This window comes from Halichoeres trimaculatus, unplaced genomic scaffold, assembly GCF_033239565.1.
Source record: "Halichoeres trimaculatus isolate MK-OKI-2021-1 unplaced genomic scaffold, fHalTri1.1 fHalTri1_scaffold_1, whole genome shotgun sequence".
In the NCBI taxonomy this organism is placed as follows: domain Eukaryota; kingdom Metazoa; phylum Chordata; class Actinopteri; order Labriformes; family Labridae; genus Halichoeres; species Halichoeres trimaculatus.
The window spans coordinates 41,869,935-41,890,121 of record NW_027437179.1 but is presented as its reverse complement, the minus strand read 5'-3'; the positions used below and the strand labels follow the sequence as shown (position 1 = coordinate 41,890,121).

Below are 20,187 nucleotides of genomic sequence, written 5' to 3'. Positions count from 1 at the left end.
TTTAGTTGAAATGTGATGAGTGAATTACAAAGCCTCTGATAATAAAACTATTTCATTGATCCACTCTCACCACTAATAAATATGTCTATTTTTATCATTTAATCATATATAACTTTAAGTGATTGATACTTTCTCTTTCTCTCTATATATAATTTAATCATTGTGTCTGACTGTGAACTGAAAACCTGAACAAACTGTGGCTGCCCCCCTTCCCCGTTGAGAAAGTTTGAGAAAGTTTAAACACAGATGAAGGGAGTGCGCATGCTCACACTGCACCTGACGCCAAATACCAGAAACGAAACTTAATTGCAGATTCTGACATCACACACACACACACACACTCACACACGCATACACAGAGGGGAAGCTCCGCTCCTCACACACCGTCAGGCTGCAGCCGGAGGAGCAGGTCATCCTCATCCACCTGAGACCGGTGAGTGCACGCGCTGCTATTTCTGGTAGGAGGTCAGTGAGTCTGCGCGAGATCCCCTCCTAATTCCGACGGGACGGTGACCACCCCCCTCCCCTGATGTTTGTTTGTTTGATTGTAGTTTGTTTATTTTTGTTGTTGTTGTTGTTGTTGTTTACGGTGAGTGGCGGGACGGATGCTGAGCAGAGACTGATTGTGTCTGAGGTTTTAAAGTCTGCTCAGAGGATCGATCCTTTTTATTTACTCTGAGAAACACGGACTGACACCCCTTCCTGCTTATTTCTCCTCTGACGTCACTTAGTCAGTCCGCGCTGAGCTCATGTTGATCACAGAAAGAGCAGCTGCGCCCTCTAGCGAAGGAAGAACAAACTACAACAGGTGTTCAAAAGTTTCAACCTGGGAATCCAGTTTCTAATTACAAGTAACAGTTTTAAGGATTCATCTTTGATTAGTGACCTTCATTTTATGACCTGGCTTTATCAGATTAATAGTTAAAATCTCATGAATACTTATCTAAACTAGAAGATTTATTAAATTTATGAATTTGTAAGTGTGATGTCTTTTTTTTTTTAATTATTATTCTAAATGCATTTGTAAAATATCAAAAAAAAAAAAAGTTGCAGAAATTAAAAAAGTACAAATATGGAATAAATGTGGACACATTTTTCAAGAAATAAAAATAAATAAATAAATAAAAATGTGGAAGAAATGTGAACAAAATTTGCAAAAAGAAAAAAAATCCAAAACTATGGAATTTCAAAATTTGCAAAAAAACAAAAATAAAAAAAATAAATAATAATAACTTGCAGAAATTAAAAAAGTACAAATATGGAAAAAAAATGGACAAAATAAAATAAAAATAAATAAATAAATAAATAAATAAAAATAAATAAATAAAAATGTGAAGGAAAAGTACACAAAATTTGCAAAAAATAAAATAAAAGAAAAGAAAAATCCAAAATTATGGAAGTTCAAAATTTGAATAAATAAATAAATGAATAAATTTGAATTGTTGTCACAATTTTTTAAGTTAAAAAATGCCCAAAATTAAAACATTTAAAAAAAAAATGCAAAATAAATAAATAAAATAAAATAATTGTGATTTTAATTTTCAAAAAAATTGAAATTCTTAAAACTTGCTTAAAATGTTAGATTCTTTAAAATCTCCCAAAAATAAACTTGAGGTTAGCCACAGATGCATTGGAAGTCCAACAAAATGTTTACAAATTTGTTGCAGACTCCTTGAATAACAACAAGCATTGAAACCAAAGGTCATGTAAACATGGACTCAGAGAAAACATGGAGACAGAAACAAACAGTTTCACACAAACAATGAATGTGAAAACATTAAGTTATGTTTGACATCAGGTTTAGTTCTTCATACCTGTCTCTGAGTCAGGGTTAGGGTTCAGGATCCAGGGTTGAGTTGAGAGCCAGTTACTCCCCTTAGTCCCTGCGGGATGGAGGTGGTGTGGAGGGACGGGTCGTCAGAAATTAGTGAACAAATCCAACCTTAGCAGCTGATCCTGAGGCTAGTCGTGAAGTTCATTTAGCTCTTTTTCTCTCTGACTCCTCTTTAAACTGAAGCCTGTCCAGTTCTGTGTTTAGAGCCTGATGCTGAAGTGACCGGTATATTTCTCTCCTTGCTGTCTTCTGTCCTCTCTTCCTTTTTCAGACTCACAGAGCAAACTCAGATGTTTCTCAGCCTTCAGATTTAGAGCTGTTCATACTTTTCTTCACAGATCATCAGATTAACGACCCAACCTCAGACTGTAAACACAGTTTCCGAGCAGATTTCTCAAACTCTGAGTGTGCTCAGTCTGCAGTATAAACACTCGCCCGCCTGGATTCAGCTGCTCACTTCCTCAGTATGAGAGTTTCACCAACATGTCCGCCTTCGAGTCCAAGCTGTCCCCGCTCCTCTCCACACATGACCTCAGGCTGGCGTGTGATCACTGCTGCACCAAGCAGGGAGAAATAACCTACACGCTAAAGCCTGTGCAGCATCGGTGCGAGCACAGCCTGCTGCTCTGCAAGGCCAAGGACGGCAGCACATGGAGACCCATCTCCAAGCGTCCCACCTTCCCAAACCCCAGCCGCTATGAGGTGTGCTACTTCTTCAAGGAGGGCTCAGGATGCACTGAACACAAGAACCGCTGCTCTTTCGCCCGGAGCAAGGAGGAGGCCGCCGTGTGGACGTTTGAGAAGCAGCAAAGAGTGGACCATGGACTCCTCTGTCATCTGATTGCTCAGTCTGAGAAAGTCTCAGATCCAGCTCACAGCTCTGGACCTGTCCTGAAGCTCCCAGACGCTCTGGATCTGAAGGCTGTGTGTGAGCTGTGTTGTACCAGAGAGAAGGAAATCACATACACAGTTCGGTCTGTGCCTCATAAGTGCGCAAGAAATCTGCTTTTAGCCAAATTCAAGACCTCTCAGCTGTGGCGTCCGGTCTCTGAGCGGCCCACATCAGGACAGTTTGGACCAAATGTTTTCTACAAGGAGTGTATGCACTTCTCCGAGGGCTCAGGCTGCACCTACCACGGACAGAGCTGCACCTTTGCCCGAAGCTTTGAGGAGGCGACCGTTTGGAATCACGCCAGAGACAACAACATGGGCCGAGACCAGTTGATCCAACTCGTCGTTGAGTCCGAGCCCACCTTGCATACGCCTGAACGCACCGCCGAAAGCATCCTCCAGCAGTTTCCAGGTGAGTTCATCGAGTTGTGTAAAGTCTGCTTCCACAACAAGACGCTAACAGGAAAGAGATGGAACGACACCTGTGCAGCAGACGCAGCACACACCTGGGAGCCCATCTTAGTCCACCACCTGTCGGAGAACAGCGGGAAGCAGGTCTACAGCCAGGTGCGCCCCCTCCCCTCAAACTGCGAGTTCAAATTCTGCAGCCATATCCGTCAAGGAAAGCCATGCTGGCATCCACCTGGTCACTGCCGCTCAGCTCAGAGCGAGGTGGAGATGGCTGTGTGGATGGCGGAGCACGGCGGGCACTCTGTTCGGCCTCATCTTCTCAAACTCAGTCAGAGCAAGCAGACACAAGACGGGACCATGTACTGCAAGATCTGCCTCCTGGTCCTGTCCTCCCCAGAGAGCTTTTACAAACACTGCTCTTCTCTGGAGCATGCTCAGTTGCTCTCTGAAGACACCACCACCAGATGGAGAGGACGGCCACCTCCACAAGGCCAGCGGGCGGACTTCTGGCTGTGTGAAAGGTCAGTGACATGTTCCCTTTAAACAGAAAATGTGAGCCTCCTGTACAAAGAAATCCAGTAAGGGTTGCCATATTTTATAGAAAATATTGAAGTTACCCTTAGCAAGGGCACTAAGACGTTCCATCGGAAAACTTTGAAGGTTTTGCTGTACCATTGTGTGACAGATGGAGGTTGTACTTGAACCCACTGAAGTAGTATGCACCTTCTTGCCAGATGAAGAAGTTTGCCCATTAACTCCATCTGACCAGGCAACACAATCGGTTCCCATGAGTAGCCGAGCAAAAACAGCATGGGGTCAACAGGAATTGGTCTATGAGAAATAGAACGGAGCTCTGTAGCAACATTTTTCCAAAATCTTAATATAAGTGGGCAATGCCAGACACAGTGGTAGTATGTACCCACACTGTTTTTACTTTTTACACAGAAAGGTGAGATTTGAGGTGAAATCTTATGCATAAAATGAGGAGTACGTTGGCGTCTATATAAAATACGATATTGGTTTTCTCTAAAGCCACGTTTCTACCAAGCAGACCGGTTCGGTTCGTCTTGGTACGGCTCGGTTTTGGCAGCGTTTCCACCGACTAATACTGGGACAGATCCCAGATTTGGGATTCCAAACCTGTTCTGAATTTGTTCAAAAGACAAGAAAACATCTCTCTCAAAAAAGTTACATTTTAGTTTTTAACCTTTGTTATGCCAGTTTTTAAATATACCATACCCTGTGCCTGGGGAAAACATTACATTTTTTTTTAAGAGGTTGCAATGTACTTGAGAAGTTTTTCCGCCCAAGATAACTTTTCTAAATCTCATTAAAAGTAGTTTTGCTTATTTTAAGAGGTAGCTTTTGCATAGGATAGAGAATCCTAGGGAGGATGTTCATTTTTATCAAGCTTATCCTACTGAATAATGAAAGTGGAAGGTCAAACCACCTATTTAAATCACTCTTTATCGAGTTTAAAATTGTCTTAAAATTTAATTCGTACAAATCTGAAGTAATCGCCGAGACTTTTATACCTAGGTATGTAAAACCTCCAATTGACCATTTGAAGGGAAAGTTGTCTGGAGGATCCCAACTTTCCCTTTGAATGCCTAGCGGAAGGGCTTCTGATTTATCATAGTTAATTTTATACGCCGAAACCTGACTGAATTGATTAATAATGGAAAGCAAAGTTGGTATCGATGTTTCTGGTTTTGTTATAAACAATATTACATCGTCGGCATAAAGAGATATGTACAGCAGCTTCTGGTTGACCTTTTCTTTCTCTTGTGCTCTTGAAATGTACCTCCTTTGCAGACCACAAACATGTGAGTACGGAAACAAGTGTCTGAAAGCTCATTCGAAGGAGGAGCTGCAGGAGTGGATGATGCGAGCGGCAGAAGAGAAGGAAATCAGACACAACATCGAAGCCCAGGGTCTCATGTGCTACAACGAGAAGCTGCTGGAGGAGTACAGGAACAGCAGCAACGAAGTGTATGTGGTGAGTATGAGGTTTCCTCCTTTCTAAAGCTCTCTGCTTCAAATCAGAGGAAGGGACAGGGCAAAGAGAGAGGAGTGAGGATGATCACGTGTTCAGTCATCAACGAGTCTCTGTGTGTTACCCAACAGATGTCCGAACACGTTGACGATGTCAGTGTTTCCTGTGATGGAGATGTGAGTGTGCAGTGTGAACAGAGCGATGTGACTCTGCAGTGGCACTTCCAGGTGGAAACAGAGGTAAGATTCATACCTGTTCTTAGCGTGAGCCATGATGACCACAGTAAGAAAGTGGCTAAAACTGCGATTGAGTGTTGCAAACTTAGGGTGCGGTCACACTGGCCATCCAAACCGTGCTGTACTCAAGCATGATCGCCCTGCCTGCAGTGCCGTTCTGCTCCAGACTTCAGCAGGTCTCACACACACATGGCCCGCCTACTTCACCGTGAAGCGTCTGTTTACATTAAGCACAATCTCGTCATAGTTGGCACAATGAGGCACAGGAAGTACTGCTACAACTTTAGAGACTTTTTGGCTTAGGTTGAGTTGTTTTGGTCCAAAAACAGCTCTATAACACCCCAGCTATAGCTTAAAATGATTGTCGAGAGGAGCAGTTGCGTTGATCATACGCTTGTGCATGAAGTGAACTGTGCTGAAGCCATCTCTTTGAAGAAGGGAACCGTGCTCCAGCACAACACGCTTGCGGTCATGCTAGCCAAAGGAACTGGGCTTTGGGGTTGAAGTGTGCTTAAGCATGATATGGTTTGCCAATGTAACTGCATCCTTAAGTTGCGTTTTCACCAAGCAAACCGGTTCGGTTCGTCTTCGTACGGTGCGCATTTTGTGGCCTTTTCACTGACTTATCCCGGGACAGATCCCCAAATAACCGGAACGTGCCATCCCACTTTTTGGCACCTTTTCGTATGGGTGCCAGACTGAACAGATCCCCTCTTGGAAGGTGGAGCTACCCACTGCAGACCGTTGATTGGTCCGAAGAATCGTCACTTACCCCAACAGCAGCTGCATTTCTCCTGGCGGCACACAGACTTCTCTGAAACGAAGCTTGATTGCACTTTGTATCAAAATGCTGCATGTCTCCCATCTATGCTCTTTGTTTACTGTGTCGCGTTTTTCTTCATTGGATTTATTCGCGGGGTACACTGTGTCGCGCTGCTATGGCGTCACGTTGTTGTTTAACAGATGAGGCTTTCTGCATCCGGCTTACACCACTAAGTCAGTGCCTACCATGAGAAGCCACAGTTTGCTGTGGAGACGCAAACGGGATCAGACGTAAATGTACTAAACCGTACTGAACCGAACGGGACTGCTCGGTGGAGGGCTTTAGAGACGTGATCGTTATATTGAGTGACTTTTCAAACCCCTTTCAGCAATTTTTGTTCCAAATAGCAGCTAGCCACAAACCTAGTGATTTTTCTGGAGTGTTGAAACTCTGACGTTGGAGCATGTTTTGATCTTGCTCTCCTCAATGAGCAGTGGGTGCAGCCGTGGGCTCCTTCCTTATCCAAAACACTCACAGGCAGACAAGTCCTCCCCACTTTCAGCAACCCCTCAGCTGCAGCAGGCGAGTGCATGCAAACAACTGTGCATGTGCATGTGCTTGTCTCTTTTGGGTCACCTTGTTGGTCCCAAGCCCAAATAAAGGAGGGGTGATATATTTGAGGCCCATGTCTATAGACACGTTCTATAGACATGGAGAACGTGTATGTTGTTGTTCTAAACCTGTCCTTCCCACGATGTTATTCCTCATTCCTACAGAGTCCATGACAATTACATGCAAATGGGTTATTATACGAATTAGGCATTTGCGTTATTTAGCAACTTTCAGCAACTTCTGGGACAGCCAATATCCATTTTACTTACTGGGGATTAGGCGTGTTGAAGATAGCAATATGTCACCCAGCTTTAATGATGCGTCAAATGGCAAACTGCCTCATTCTTTCAGGTTTTAAATGACTACCGTATTTTCCGCACCACAAGGCGCACCTAAAAGCCTTCGGTTTTCTAAATAGTCGACAGTGCGCCTTATAATCAGATGCATCTTATATATGGAGCGATATTGATTAATCATGGCTACTGTAGTCAGTGGGCGTCGTTGGAGTAACAGCGGTAAGCAGTAAGAACCTGTAAAGAGGAATTCTGCTAAGTGCTAACATTAGCTCACAGGCTGGCCCGAGCTTCTTCTCTTGTTTATTGTTAGAGCAATACAGCGCCCCCCAAGGTCTTGCATTTGAACTGATCTCTGGAAACAGCTCTTGTGGACGGCAGAAACGGCTTCGTCTTTACAGCGTACTTTTTTTTGAAAACGGCACAACAAATAGTTGGATAGGAAAATGTGCAGCTCCGTGTGGATGTAGCCTGAGTTTGACTGACTTATTGACTGTTTTGTTGACATTCCCTTTAGTGCAGCTCCATCTAGTGGATGCCTAACGCAACCCCAGCTTCTATTCTATGCGCCTTATAATGCGGTGCGCCCCATGTATGAAAACAGTTTTCAAATAGGCCAGTCACTGAAGGTGCGCCCTATATTCCGAAGCGCCTTGTAGTGCGGAAAATACGGTATACATAACAAAATAGATTAAAAAAACTGATAATGTTGGATTATTGGGGTATCGACCTTTCCACTCCGAGTGATTAGCTTGTCAAAGAGGATCAGAGTCCTGATAGGGTGAGCCGATCTGATTCAAAGCGCAGAGCTCTTTTACTACCTACTCACTATACATTAGCCAGCTCATGACCAGACCACCAGCCACAGATGAGGACGTGTTTGCACTGGTTTTATTTTGAAAAAAGGATGAAAGTAATACACAGATCATGCAGTCACGGGTAAAAGACTTTCTTTGATGTCTCATATTTAATTAATGAGTGATACACTGCCTCTTTCCTCCACTAACAGAGACAGCTTGTGCACGTTGCTCTGCTGAAGCAGGAACCAGGAGCTTCATTCAGCCTGGGTGAAACCACCTCTGCACCGTGCATCTACTCAACAGGGAAGGTTTTTGTCACGGGGGACACGACCTATGACATCACGGTGTCTTTTACAACCATCAACCCCGGCCTGTACGAGCAGTGGTTCGTGCTGGATTTCAACATGAGGCCTGTCCTGCTGAGGAAGCTCAGGGTGAGAGTGGGCCAGCTGTCTCTGGAAGAAGCTGATGAACCAGCTGAGAACCGAGTGGCTACCTGTCAGACCGCAGAGCGCTGGCATCGAGGGAACAAGGTTATCATCCCCTGTTCATCCAGGACAGAAGAGCAGGAGGAGCTGCTGAAAGAGTACAAACCTCCTGACATCAACTTCCGTTATAAACCCTCCTACAGCACCCAAACCCCTCTGAGCCATGATAACTACAGAGAGAGGATGCACCACTTCCTCTACGATGAAGAGCGAGCAGAGGACCAGATCATTTCACGGTAATGTGCCTCAGTTGTTCTGTACTTGCTGTTTGATGCTGACAGCCTTAACACAGCGCTGAGCCTCTGTCCTTTGTTTTCTTCAGGCTTAACGTTCGCGGGGAAATCAGGACCATGGATTTAGTGACATGTTCAAAATTTGACTTAATGACTACTGCTCCTCCGGGACAACTTTTTTGTGCTGTCTCCATTCCCTGCACCCTCACACCAGACACCCCTGAGGGTCAGGTGCTCAAACGAAGCATCCAGTCCGGCCTGATTGCGCCCTTATCTTCAGACAGTGGACATTCAAAGGTGTACGAAGCCACCATCCTGCAAGACCATACCAGTGAGAACAAGATGTACCTTCAGCTGTCGAAAAAATGCTGCTCTGATCTTTCACTTAAGAGAAATGAATCCTATCAAATGGAGGTACAGTTTCAACTGAACCGCTTAAGCTTCTGCGCCATGCACAAGGCTGTGGACCTGCTCCCTGATACAAAGAGAGTGCTGCCTGACCTCATGACCTGTGAAGTTCCTGTGAGCAACATCCTGCACGAGAAGCTGAACCCAAAGCAGCAGTCAGCCATCGACTTCATCACTGGAAACGCCACCGACCCAAGAAACGTGGCACCGCTCCTTATTTATGGGCCGTTTGGGACTGGGAAGACCTTCACCCTTGCTACTGCAGCCAGAGAGCTTTGTGAGCGGCCTCAGACCAAAGTGCTGATCTGCACCTACACCAACAGGTAACACGTCATATCTACCCCATCCACCCCATCCACCCCTATGTGCTCCCCGAGAAACTCTGAACTAGTGTTTGTCTGGTCGTTGGGTTAGCATGTGTGTCTTAGCAGACAAATGCTTTTCTTTAAACTTTCTGCTTTTAGTCTTCGCAGAATCATGTACTGAAAGGGAAACACTCCCTCTGATCCACTCATGTACTTCCCACTGAGACTTGAGATGCATGTTTGAAAGAGAAAGTCTTGAACGTGTTTGGACCAGATTGTCCTGGTTGATCACCACCTGGTTACACTCAGATGAACTGCAGTCAATGACTAATTCTTTCTCTTAGTTCTGCAGATCTTTACACCAGTCATCACTTCCATCCCTTCATCAAGGAAGGAAAAAGCGAAACTAGGCCAATACGAATAAAAGCCAACAAACATGGGAAGGCTCTGTTCGCCACTGACAACATCACTTTGAAATACTGCCTCCTCTCTGAAGACCGGCGGTGTTTTCTGCTGCCAACCAAAGAGGTCCTCGATCATCACAACGTAGTCATAACCACCACATCCATGGCAAGACATTTCCACGATCTTGAGCTCCCGAAGGGATACTTCACTCACATACTCATAGATGAGGCCTCGCAGATGCTGGAGTGTGAGGCTTTGATGGCTCTTGGTCTTGCAGGACCAGAGACCAGAGTGGTTTTGGCAGGTGATCACATGCAAATGGGGCCGAAGCTTGTCTCGGTCGATGATCATCACCGCTCAGATCAAACACTCTTGACCCGTTTGTTCCACTATTACCAAGGCCAGAAGAGTGAGGCTGCTCAGAAAAGTCGCATCATTTTCAGCGAGAACTACCGCTCAACCTCAGAGATCGTGGAGTTTGTGTCCACCTGTTTCTACGTGGGAAAGAATGATGTCATCAAAGCTGTGGGAAATATTCCTGCTCCAGCCAATGGCCATGCCTTGAAGTTTTACCATGTGAGGGGAGTGTGTCACTTGGACACAGTGTCCATGTCTTGGTACAACAGAGAAGAGGTTGCTAAGGTGGTTGAAGCAGTGAAAGAGATTTTCAAACAATGGCCATCAACCTGGGGAGCCAAGGACCAGAGCACAGTGTGTGTCCTCTCAGAGGGAAATCAGGTAAAGGCACAGAAACAATGACATCACTCAATGAACCTAACTGCTAAACTTTAGTGGCATGACACTATCAGATAAAATCAGAGCTGTGATTGTCTCTTTTGTGTGTTATTGTTGAAAGGTGCGGCACATTCGCTCAGAACTGTCCAGAAACTGCTTTCCTGGGGTCCAAGTTCAGAATCTTGCAAATGTCCAAGGTACTTTAACCGCAGCATGAAATTTCCTGTATCATGACCACACATCTGTCTGGTTTATTGTCATGGTAACAAAAACTGTTTCTATTTGCACACAGGCAGACAGTTCAGAGCAGTCATCATATCTGCTGTGCAAACACGAGACAGCCTGAAGATGTCTTACCCGGATGGTTTGGAGCTCTTCAATGATGCCCGTGTGTTAAACACTGCGATGACCAGAGCCCAGTCCCAGGTGGTGGTGGTTGGAGATGCTGCTGCTCTCTGTTGCTTTGGGAAATGCTCCAGAGTCTGGAAGACCTTTATAGACTACTGCATCAGCAAAAATAGTGTCGCTCCAAAGCATTACAGCAAAGACTTCTTTGAGAAAGATGTCATGGAAACAGCAAGGTTCCAAAAGTCAAAACAAGTGGATCAGAGCAACGGCACCAGTGATGCCATACTTCAGGAACTGAAAGATGAATACGACCGACTGAAAACAGATTACAGCTCAGAAGAAGAGGAACCTGAGGCTGTCAATCATCAAATTGAGTTAAGACCACCTGAAGTTGCCAAAGACCATCTGGAGAACTGCTACAAACATCCAGTCATACAGCAAGGGAAGATGTTCAGGGAGTCATCTACCAGAGGTTATGTTGTACCGTTCCATAACCCGACCAGGCAAATTCACATTAAGGGAGCAGACAACATGGGTAATGCCTTCACTGGAGACAGAGTGGTCTTAGAGAACAAAAGAGTGGTGAGAATCGCCAAGAAAGATGAGTCCGCCCGTGAACTGGTGTGCCTGCTGGAGGAGGAAGATTACAGCAAACCAAGACAACTCACAGATGGAGAGTTCATCAAACGGTCGATGATGCCTATCACCAAATCTGCACCCAGAGTACGCATACTGATCAACAAGAAGAAACGCAACTTCCTGCCCATATGGCAACAATTTTATGATGAGTGGACACCTGTGGCATCGGTTCGTATGGATGAAACACTCAGGCAGAATAACGTGTTTGTGGTCCAAGTGATTGGCTGGAGGGTACCTTGTCCTTGTCCTTTGGGCAGGGTCACGGGTATCATTCCAATGCGAACATCTTTGACTGATGGACTGAGGATCCTGAATGCAGAATTCAAAGTGAAAACCTTACCAAACGTACGTTTCCCTGAGACAGATGAAGATGAGAAGTACAGGAAAGACAGGCGGGATGTGTTGACTTTCACTGTTGATTCTGAAACTGCAGAAGACTTGGATGATGCCATCAGTGTCCAGGAAACTGAAGACCTTTATGAGTTGGGAATCCACATTGCTGATGTTGCAAGCTATGTGCATCCAGGTGATGTATTTGATGAACACGCAAGAGAACAAGGTGCAACACATTACGCTGGGCGTGCAAAACCGGTCCACATGTTTCCGGACAACTTGAGAAACAGATGCCTAAGTCTTCTGGAGGGTGAAGATCGCAGGGCAGTTTCACTTATTTTCAAAGTAAATAAGCAAACGCACGAGATCATGGGAGAGCCCGAGTTCCAGCTATCCCTGATCAAGTCAAACAAAAAGCTGTCCTACAAAACAGCTGGAGAAGAAATCACAAGAAGACGTGCAGAGGGCCTTCGTTTTGCCACAGTGGAGGACTGTGTCAGTGTGGCATACCGTTTTGCCAAAGCTCGAAGGAAGGAGAGGCTCAAAGACTGGGCCTACTACCAACTGGACGAGAGGAAAGACCCAGGAAAGCGCAAAGCTGATCTGATGATCGAGGAGCTGAGCATTTTGCATAACACATATGCCTCCAAGAAACTTATTGGTTCAGACAGAACCAGGAAGTGCACTCCCCTCCGCTGCCAGAAGGAACCCGATCCTGAGAAGATTGAGGAGCTGAAGAAGAACTGTGGGGGATTAATCCCACTGTCCTTTGCTGTGCGGCACAGAGTTGATGACCAACAATCCCCAAACTGTGAAAACTTCCTCATACTCCCTGAAATGTGGAGAGAAATCCTGTCGGCTGCTGAAGCTGGTGATGTAGACAAGATGGTGGATATCATTGCTGCAGATGACATCCACCCTCTCCTCCAACCGGTCGTGAATCAGTTCAGAAGGTGCTCCAGTAAAGCTTTTCTCACCCCATTTGGATCCTCTGCCAACCCAGAGGAGGTCAGACATTATTCTCTAAACGTCCCATCTTACACGCAAGCGTCCTCGCCCATACGGAGGTACTTGGACATTGTCCTCCAGAGGCTTCTCCACTCGTACATATGTAAGAGGAACGCCCCATACACTGAACAGGAGATCACAAGTCTTTGCAATGACTTTGAGCGCAGCCTCAAAAATGCCAAAGAGTATGAAGCAAAGGCTGAGCAATTCTTCTACGCCGTGAGCATGAAAACTCAGACAGCTGCTAAACTAGCCTTTGTGGTCAACGTGGATTCTGCCAGAGACAAATTTGCAGTATCATTCCCTTTCAACAAGAACATCTTTACTGAGGGTTTCTTCATCATGTACAAGGACTTGCAGTTGTGGGACCAACCAGAGCAGGACGAAGCAGGTCATTGTGTCAGACTCAAGTGGAAAAGGAGGATCTATGCAGTGGACAGCATACAATTCCACAAAGAGCTCAAAACCCAAGGCTGTGGTTCCTGTGTAGAGCTTCCTCTGAACGTGTGGAGAGAAGTGATTGAAGCGCTTGATGAAGAAAAGTGGGAACAGGCAAGAAAGATCATAATGGAAGCAGCGAGAGCCAAAGAACTGGAAAATCAAAATCCTGTTTCTCAAGCATCTGCGAAACCCAAGTCTGACACCCGCAGCTCTAAGAAGCAAAAGAAGCAGCAGCGACAAATTGGGCATGAGGTTGACATCAACTTTGAGCTGAGGATGGGCGACACTCTTCAAATCCAAATGACCTCTGAGATGAAAAGAGGTTACAGTGTCCCTGCGGTCCAGTTAGTACGCATCAGACCAAAGTTTGAGATCTGTGTGGAACATGTTCGCAGCCCTATCACATGCTTCTGCAAACCTGCAGAAAATCCAACTAAAATCTATTACCGCAGCCCTGAGGAGTATAAAGAAATCTGGACTCCACTGTGTGAGATGGAATCTGCTGCCAATGCCGTAAGTGAAGAGGACAGCATCGTCATCGAGAACCTGGAGGTTACCTTCAAACAGGAGCAGAGGGGAACTCTTCAAGGAAGTTTCTTCTTATCCTTGGCTCAGATAAAGGAATGGGCCATCGAGTGCAACCTCTCTAAGTGCCTACTGTGCATACGGAAAAGAGGTGTGACCCTGACTTCAGTCCCTGAGCATTATGCACCTGTGGATCCAAAAGAGTTCACCTGGGTGGCCCACGGTGTGATAACAACAGCTAAAAAAAATCTCCAAAATGACGGAAAGAAAGTGGATTTCTACATCAGCCACCTGTCCATGGAGCCCCCTCCTGATTGTATCTTTAAGAAAAACACTTCCTTCACAGTGGAAATCATCCCAAAGCCTCTGCCTGACGTGTAAGTTCAAGTTTAAAGACTTAGACCATACCAATGTGACGTTATCCGAACCATCCTTTTGCCTTGTTTCCTATTCAGGAACGACAATATTCAGGTTTCTGTTTCTGATTTGCAGTCGGAAAGAAATTGCGGTGGCCAGCATCACAGTTGCGTGTGATCTCGTCCGAACCATTGCAATTGGACGCTTTCCGAGAGAGGGTATATTCACTATTTACCAAGTCATACATGAAACTTTTCTGTCCATCAGAAACATTTAAACACAGGACGTATATCATCATTCTCACAGCTAACCATTACTTATTGTTCTTTCTTTACAGCACAAAGATTGACAGCCTTCAGGAGGCCAGACCTTGGGGATGCATTGCCTCCTCTTAACCAGAGTCAACGTCGCGCTGTGGAGAAATCGCTGAATAGCACCTTCACACTGATCCAGGGACCACCTGGTAACAGCCGCACTGTATATCAACCCTAATGCTGAAGACTTTCCTGCAAGGGCTCACAATGTTTTTCTGATTCCAAGGAACGGGAAAGACGGTGGTAGGTGTGTATTTGGTGAACTACTTCTTTGAGCAGAACGCTCAGAACCTGAGGATTTATGTTGACCCGAAAGATGAGAACAAGAGACCAGTGATTCTCTACTGTGGCCCATCCAACAAGTCTGTTGATGTTGTTGCAGGTGGGTCGTCTTTGCTGCAGTCACCATGTGCCTTTTTGTGTCTCTAGCCTGAGTTCTGATGCCTGTGCCTTTGTTACACAGTGTACCTCTTGAGGTTCAAGGACAAACTGAAACCTCTTAGGGTCTATGGCCAACAGGTGGAAATGAATGACTACCCTTTACCAGATGGCACCCTACAGTTTCACCGGAGCACACTCCGACAAGGACGTGCAAAAGAAGAGCTCAGGTACGGCTAACACTCATGGTGCAAACACATGATAAAATCTGAGAAAACAAAACTGAACCAGTTGTACGTGACCTGCTTTCAGGAGCATCACCCTGCATCACCGCATGCGGGAAGACCAAAACCCCTTCTCAGTTAAAATCAGATACTACGATGAACGGATCAAACGTTACCTTGAGAAGAAGGCGGAGTCTGAGCAGCAGAGGAATGCAGAGATGGAGGAAGAGTCGGACCAGATGAGTGATGCAGAAAGTGGGGCGGAGTCAGACCAGATGAGTGATGCAGAAAGTGGGGCGGAGTCTGACCAGATGAGTGATGCAGAAAGTGGGGCGGAGTCTGACCAGATGAGTGATGCAGAAAGCGAGGTGGAGTCTGACCAGCTGAGTGAGGTGGAGGTGGAAGAGTAAGTACAGGAACATTTTTTGTTGTCTCTGCACAAAGCCATGGTCCATTTAGAGTCATCCAGATCAGGGATAAGGTCTAGGTGTTTGAAGTTAATGCCTAGCCCTGAAGACTTGAAATTGTTGAGTCTTCTGTGCAGAACTTAATTATGTCTGCATACCAAAAACGTAAACAAGAAAGTGAAAGGAAGTGTAGGAAACTGACTTTTTGAAGAACTGTTGGGCTGTCCTTCAGATACAAAAAACTTCTCAAAGAAGCCCGGAAATATGAGCTGGAACGCCACCACGTTGTGCTGTGCACATGTACGCAGTCTTCCACTCCAGTCTTGGAGAAGACAGTGAGTGCTCGTCAGATCCTCATCGATGAATGTGGGATGGCCACTGAGCCCCAGGCTCTGATCCCTTTGGTCTGCAACAAACCAGAGAAGGTGTGTTTTCCTCCGACATCTTATTACCACTCTTTACTGAGTTCGTTGTTGCTTCATAACACTCGTTTTCAATTTGTGATCTTTTAGATCGTTCTGATCGGTGACCACAAACAGCTTCGACCCATTGTGAAAAATCATCAGGTGAGGAAGCTGGGGATGGCCAGGTCTCTGTTTGAACGTTTCTACACGATGCCCGAGAGCAAAGTAGAGATGCTGGACACACAGTACAGAATGGTGAGTGCATTGCAAATACACTCAGACACTTTATCAGGTCCACCTGTGTAGTCCCACGGTAGCAGTATTTTAGATTGATAGATGCTTGCTGTCATATATTTTGTTCCTCTACAGCATCGTGAGATTTGTCAGTTCCCATCAGAGGCATATTACGAAGGGAAGTTGATCACTGCGGTGGAGCCGCCCAGCAGTGCGCTTCGCGTCGGGAACAAGCCCATGCGTATCGTTTTCGGGGACTGCAAAGGAAAAACCATCAGTCTGGTGGTCAACACGGAAAAAGGCAATGAGAACTCGAAAGCAAACCCAGAGGAGCAAGAGAGAGTGGTAATGTATTCAAACCTCTGTGGTTCCAGTCTGTTCCAGCAGAAATGACTTTAAACTAAGCTTTCCTTTCATTCATTCGCAGATTGGTATTGCCAAGAAGCTGGTGCAAAAAGCCAAAATCAAGCAGAAAGATATTGTGATTTTATCACCTTACAATGCTCAAGTTACTGAAATCAGCCAAGGGCTGAAGAAGGAGAAACTGGACCAAATCCTAGCAACAACTATCACCAAGAGCCAAGGTGAGCTTTAGTGCAGCTTTTAGACGGATGTGCATAAATGTTTCAGCAGTTTATTAATGTTTAATGTTTTATTTAGTGACCACATCTCTAACTCTAAATGTAATAAGCTGTACTTGGTGATGTTCTTCAGTATGACCAACTCCTAGGAATTGGTACCGAATTAGGTACTGTAATAGGTGCCAGATTCTGTCTGTAGTACCAAGAAGTGATTCACATAAAATCAAAAGGTACCATGTTTAGGTACCCAGGGAGTGAAATAGATATATTAAATTGGAAAAACATTTAGATTTTATAGTTAAACAAATTAATTAGTGCTGTCAGGCGATTAAAAAACCCTAATTAATTACAGAATTTGTAATTAATTAATCAAATTAATCACATTTTAATCTCATATCTGCTTAAAGTCCCCAAATAAAGAATATGAATATAGAAGTAATTTTTCAGCGAGGGGAAGCGGGGTCTGTCAGAGCTTGTCAATCCAAATCATACTCATAAACTACTGTGGGTGAGAGCGGTGCGCTCTTTGGATGAGAGTTCAGCATGGATATGAGGAAAAGATGTGAAATGACATAGAGAGATGCTGCAAGTCGGAAAAGTTCAGGCAGCTCACGCTCCAACTGAGGATGTGTCGAGGTAGTTCAGAGAGAAAGAGCGGTGTGACGGTGAAAAAAGACAACAGAAAAAGAGCGCCCAAGATGAACTCGATTAAAAAAAATAAAAATAAAAGTCTCTTTTTGGATCAAAAACGAGAAGAACAGTCCACTCTTAGGCAGTTTTGGTGCTTACATAATCATAGAAAACTGTATTATTTGGGTCTTAAAAGATTGTGCAAGATGCTCTGAAAATGGCTGGCAGCCAATGAGTTAATTGCATCCATCTTTTAACGCATCAATTTGTGGTGTAATTAATTAATTAATCCAGTTAAAACAAAGTGACAGCCCTAAAATTAATATTTATCACCACATAAACACACAAAAGTACCCAATATTGGAACCGTTGAGTACAGATACCAATTGCCAGGAGCGCAACTACCTACTTTCTGGGGGGTATGCAGACACATGACACATAAAGATGAGCACAGCTCACAGGTCAGAAGGAAAACGTTACGGTGTTCAGCATGTCATCATGTGACTCTCTGTCTCGCAGGAAGTGAATGGCGTTACGTCATCATATCCACAGTGTGCTCGCTGCCACGTGAGAAGATAGAGAGCGAGCCAGATGGATCCTGGCTGTCCAAAAATGTGGGCTTTGTGGGAGACCCCAACCAGATAAACGTGGCCATCACCCGGGCGAAGGATGGCCTGTGCATCATCGGTGAGTCTGTGGCGTCTTCTTTATGATGATGATGAAATATTCTCACTCTTATCCTGTCAGTGAGCAGTACAACCAGGATCATTTAACTTTAACATTACACAGATTTTTTTAGGACACCACGTCAGCGGATTTATCAAAGTTTACAAAGTTTGGTTATTATTTTATTTATTATAAAAGTCTGAAAAAGATTAATTTATTCACTTCAAGAACACAAGACACATCTTTACCACAAAGGGCGCTTGAGTGAAACTGCGTTTTCACTCCAGACTGGCACCACTGGTCTCATCCAGAGGGGGGCACTAGAGTCAACTGAACTGAAAGCTCCTCACAGAGATTTTTGCTGTGAATAAATCTCAGACATCTAACAGTCTCTGTCTCCTCACAGGAGATCAGGAGCTGCTGAACTGCAGCCGATCCTGGCAGAAACTCCTGAGTCACTACATGAGAATGGGCGCAGTGACCGAGGCTGACAAGATCTCAGTGTAACGCCCAAGATCTACACCTGATGCCTCCTTACCACAGATAAACAGATATTTTAAGATTTATTTTTTATGACTTTGTGATTTGTTGTCTGTTTTTGAAACTTTGCCATATCAGCAAGATTTTCAAAGTTTTATTTTTGTTTGTTTTATCTTTTGTTTTGCCCTGATAAACATTCCTTAAACCTTGAACGTGTTTTAGATTGATAAATAAGATTTTTACTAAATGTATTTTACATGTTATATCAGCATATTGCTATAAAATTCAAACCTGTCTGTACTTTTTAAAGTCGAAGGAGTCTGTTTTTATAAAAGATATCTGAACCAGAGAATTTTAACATGTGATCTGTTTATACTTAATGTTGAACATTCAGGTACCAACTTTGGCTTCATGAGTTAATGTTATTCATGTGTAAAATATGAAAATTACTCTTTTACACTAAATGAATTTGACTTGTGATTAAAGATGTCTTTAAAAATATTCAGCTGTATGATTTATTTTCCTGTCTGCACCTTTATTTTCCACAGACTCCAAACCAGGGGTCTGCAACCTTTACTTTTGTAGGAGCCATTTTGCCTCAGCTCACCTGGATTTCAGTCATTCCAGAGCTACAAAATCTACTTTATTTTCACAATAAAGACTTAAGTGTTTAAAATTCTTTACATAGTCATAACCAAGTGATAGATTACTTAAAGACATTTTTTTGTATTTATGAAAATGAACATGTGATGTCTTAAATGTTTATTTTCAATAAATTTTCAAAAATTTAAAAAATGATGAAATGTAAAAATTTTGCACAAACTTGTGTGATGAAATAAAATTCATTTTTTTTTAAAACTAATAAATTAGCATTAACTTTGTACATTAATTATTTTATAATTGTTTTAATTTGCAAAAAAAAAAAAATTAATAGATGTGCAAAAATTTCAAACAATTAGGAAATTTACAAAACTTTTGAAAAGATACATGAATTTGATAACATTATATTGATTTTGTGTCTCAAATCATCATTTGTTGTTTGCTCATGTCTTGCCATGTATGGAGCATGTATATGAAGCCAGCATGTTGGCAGTTATATGAATCCACCCAGAAATAAAATCAGTATTTTCTTCCAGATGAGTCTTTTTGTAGATGTAGTTATCTTCCCAGGGCTGTAAAACTTGAGGTTAGCCACAGGTGCATGGAAAGTTGGTGGGCTGTTGATGTTGTAGGAGGTGAAGTAGAGCGGTGGCAGGCTTTATTGACAGATGGGATGAAGATTTAGTTCAACTAAATGTTAACGCATGGTTTTAATACCCTATGTAAGAAAAATAAAAATTCTATATTTCAATTATATTTTTTTAAAGCTACAAGAACCCACTGCAATGGAGTCAATGAGCTGCAGGTTGAAGACCCTTGGTCTAAACTGAACTGGAGGATTTTAAAGAGTGTTTCAACCACTCAGCACACTTTAACCTTCATATGTTAAATATATTAATTAACGTGTGTGTGAATGTGTGTGTGTGTGTCTGAGATGGACAGACTCCGTGTGCTCACTGTCTAAATCAGAGTTTTGAAGACTTGTGAATTAAACCAACGTTAAAAAACATGAAATTTGTCTCTTAGAGTACCTCGGGTGTTTTATTTGATCTTCTTTCATCGTGTTTTATCCAGGTTTTCTCTAATTTAACGCTGCAGGTTTGATTTCTTCAGACTTCACGTAAAGGCGCGATTTGACACATGACGTCATGCGTTGTTCTCCAGCAGCGTGCTTAGAAACGTGACCTCTCGTCCTCACGTGAGGCTCA

The 20,187-nt window shown here is 43.8% G+C and overlaps 1 protein-coding gene across 1 annotated transcript; it reads left to right on the top strand.

Annotated features, from left to right (window-relative positions):
* Positions 1 to 338: 338 nt before the first annotated feature.
* On the top strand, positions 339 to 18,768 carry LOC141792238 (3'-5' exoribonuclease HELZ2-like). Its single transcript, XM_074673097.1, has 20 exons — positions 339 to 433; positions 2,173 to 3,657; positions 4,952 to 5,135; positions 5,264 to 5,371; positions 8,046 to 8,560; positions 8,647 to 9,288; positions 9,615 to 10,413; positions 10,532 to 10,607; positions 10,703 to 14,081; positions 14,197 to 14,279; positions 14,399 to 14,524; positions 14,602 to 14,757; positions 14,839 to 14,983; positions 15,066 to 15,383; positions 15,617 to 15,809; positions 15,897 to 16,043; positions 16,158 to 16,367; positions 16,450 to 16,606; positions 17,753 to 17,920; positions 18,306 to 18,768. The coding sequence occupies exons 2-20, from the start codon at positions 2,318 to 2,320 to the stop codon at positions 18,404 to 18,406; spliced, it is 8,847 nt and encodes a 2,948-aa protein (XP_074529198.1). The 5' UTR covers positions 339 to 433; positions 2,173 to 2,317; the 3' UTR covers positions 18,407 to 18,768.
* The last annotated feature ends 1,419 nt before the right edge of the window (positions 18,769 to 20,187 follow it).

What these genes read in the sequence shown, in the direction of transcription:
- LOC141792238 (XM_074673097.1), top strand. Translation starts at nt 2,318, where the DNA reads ATGTCCGCCTTCGAGTCCAAGCTGTCCCCGCTCCTCTCCACACATGAC. An exon ending in GCAGCAACGAAGTGTATGTG is followed by an intron (nt 5,136 to 5,263) that starts GTGAGTATGAGG and finishes GTTACCCAACAG; the next exon opens with ATGTCCGAACACGTTGACGA. An exon ending in GAGGACCAGATCATTTCACG is followed by an intron (nt 8,561 to 8,646) that starts GTAATGTGCCTC and finishes TGTTTTCTTCAG; the next exon opens with GCTTAACGTTCGCGGGGAAA.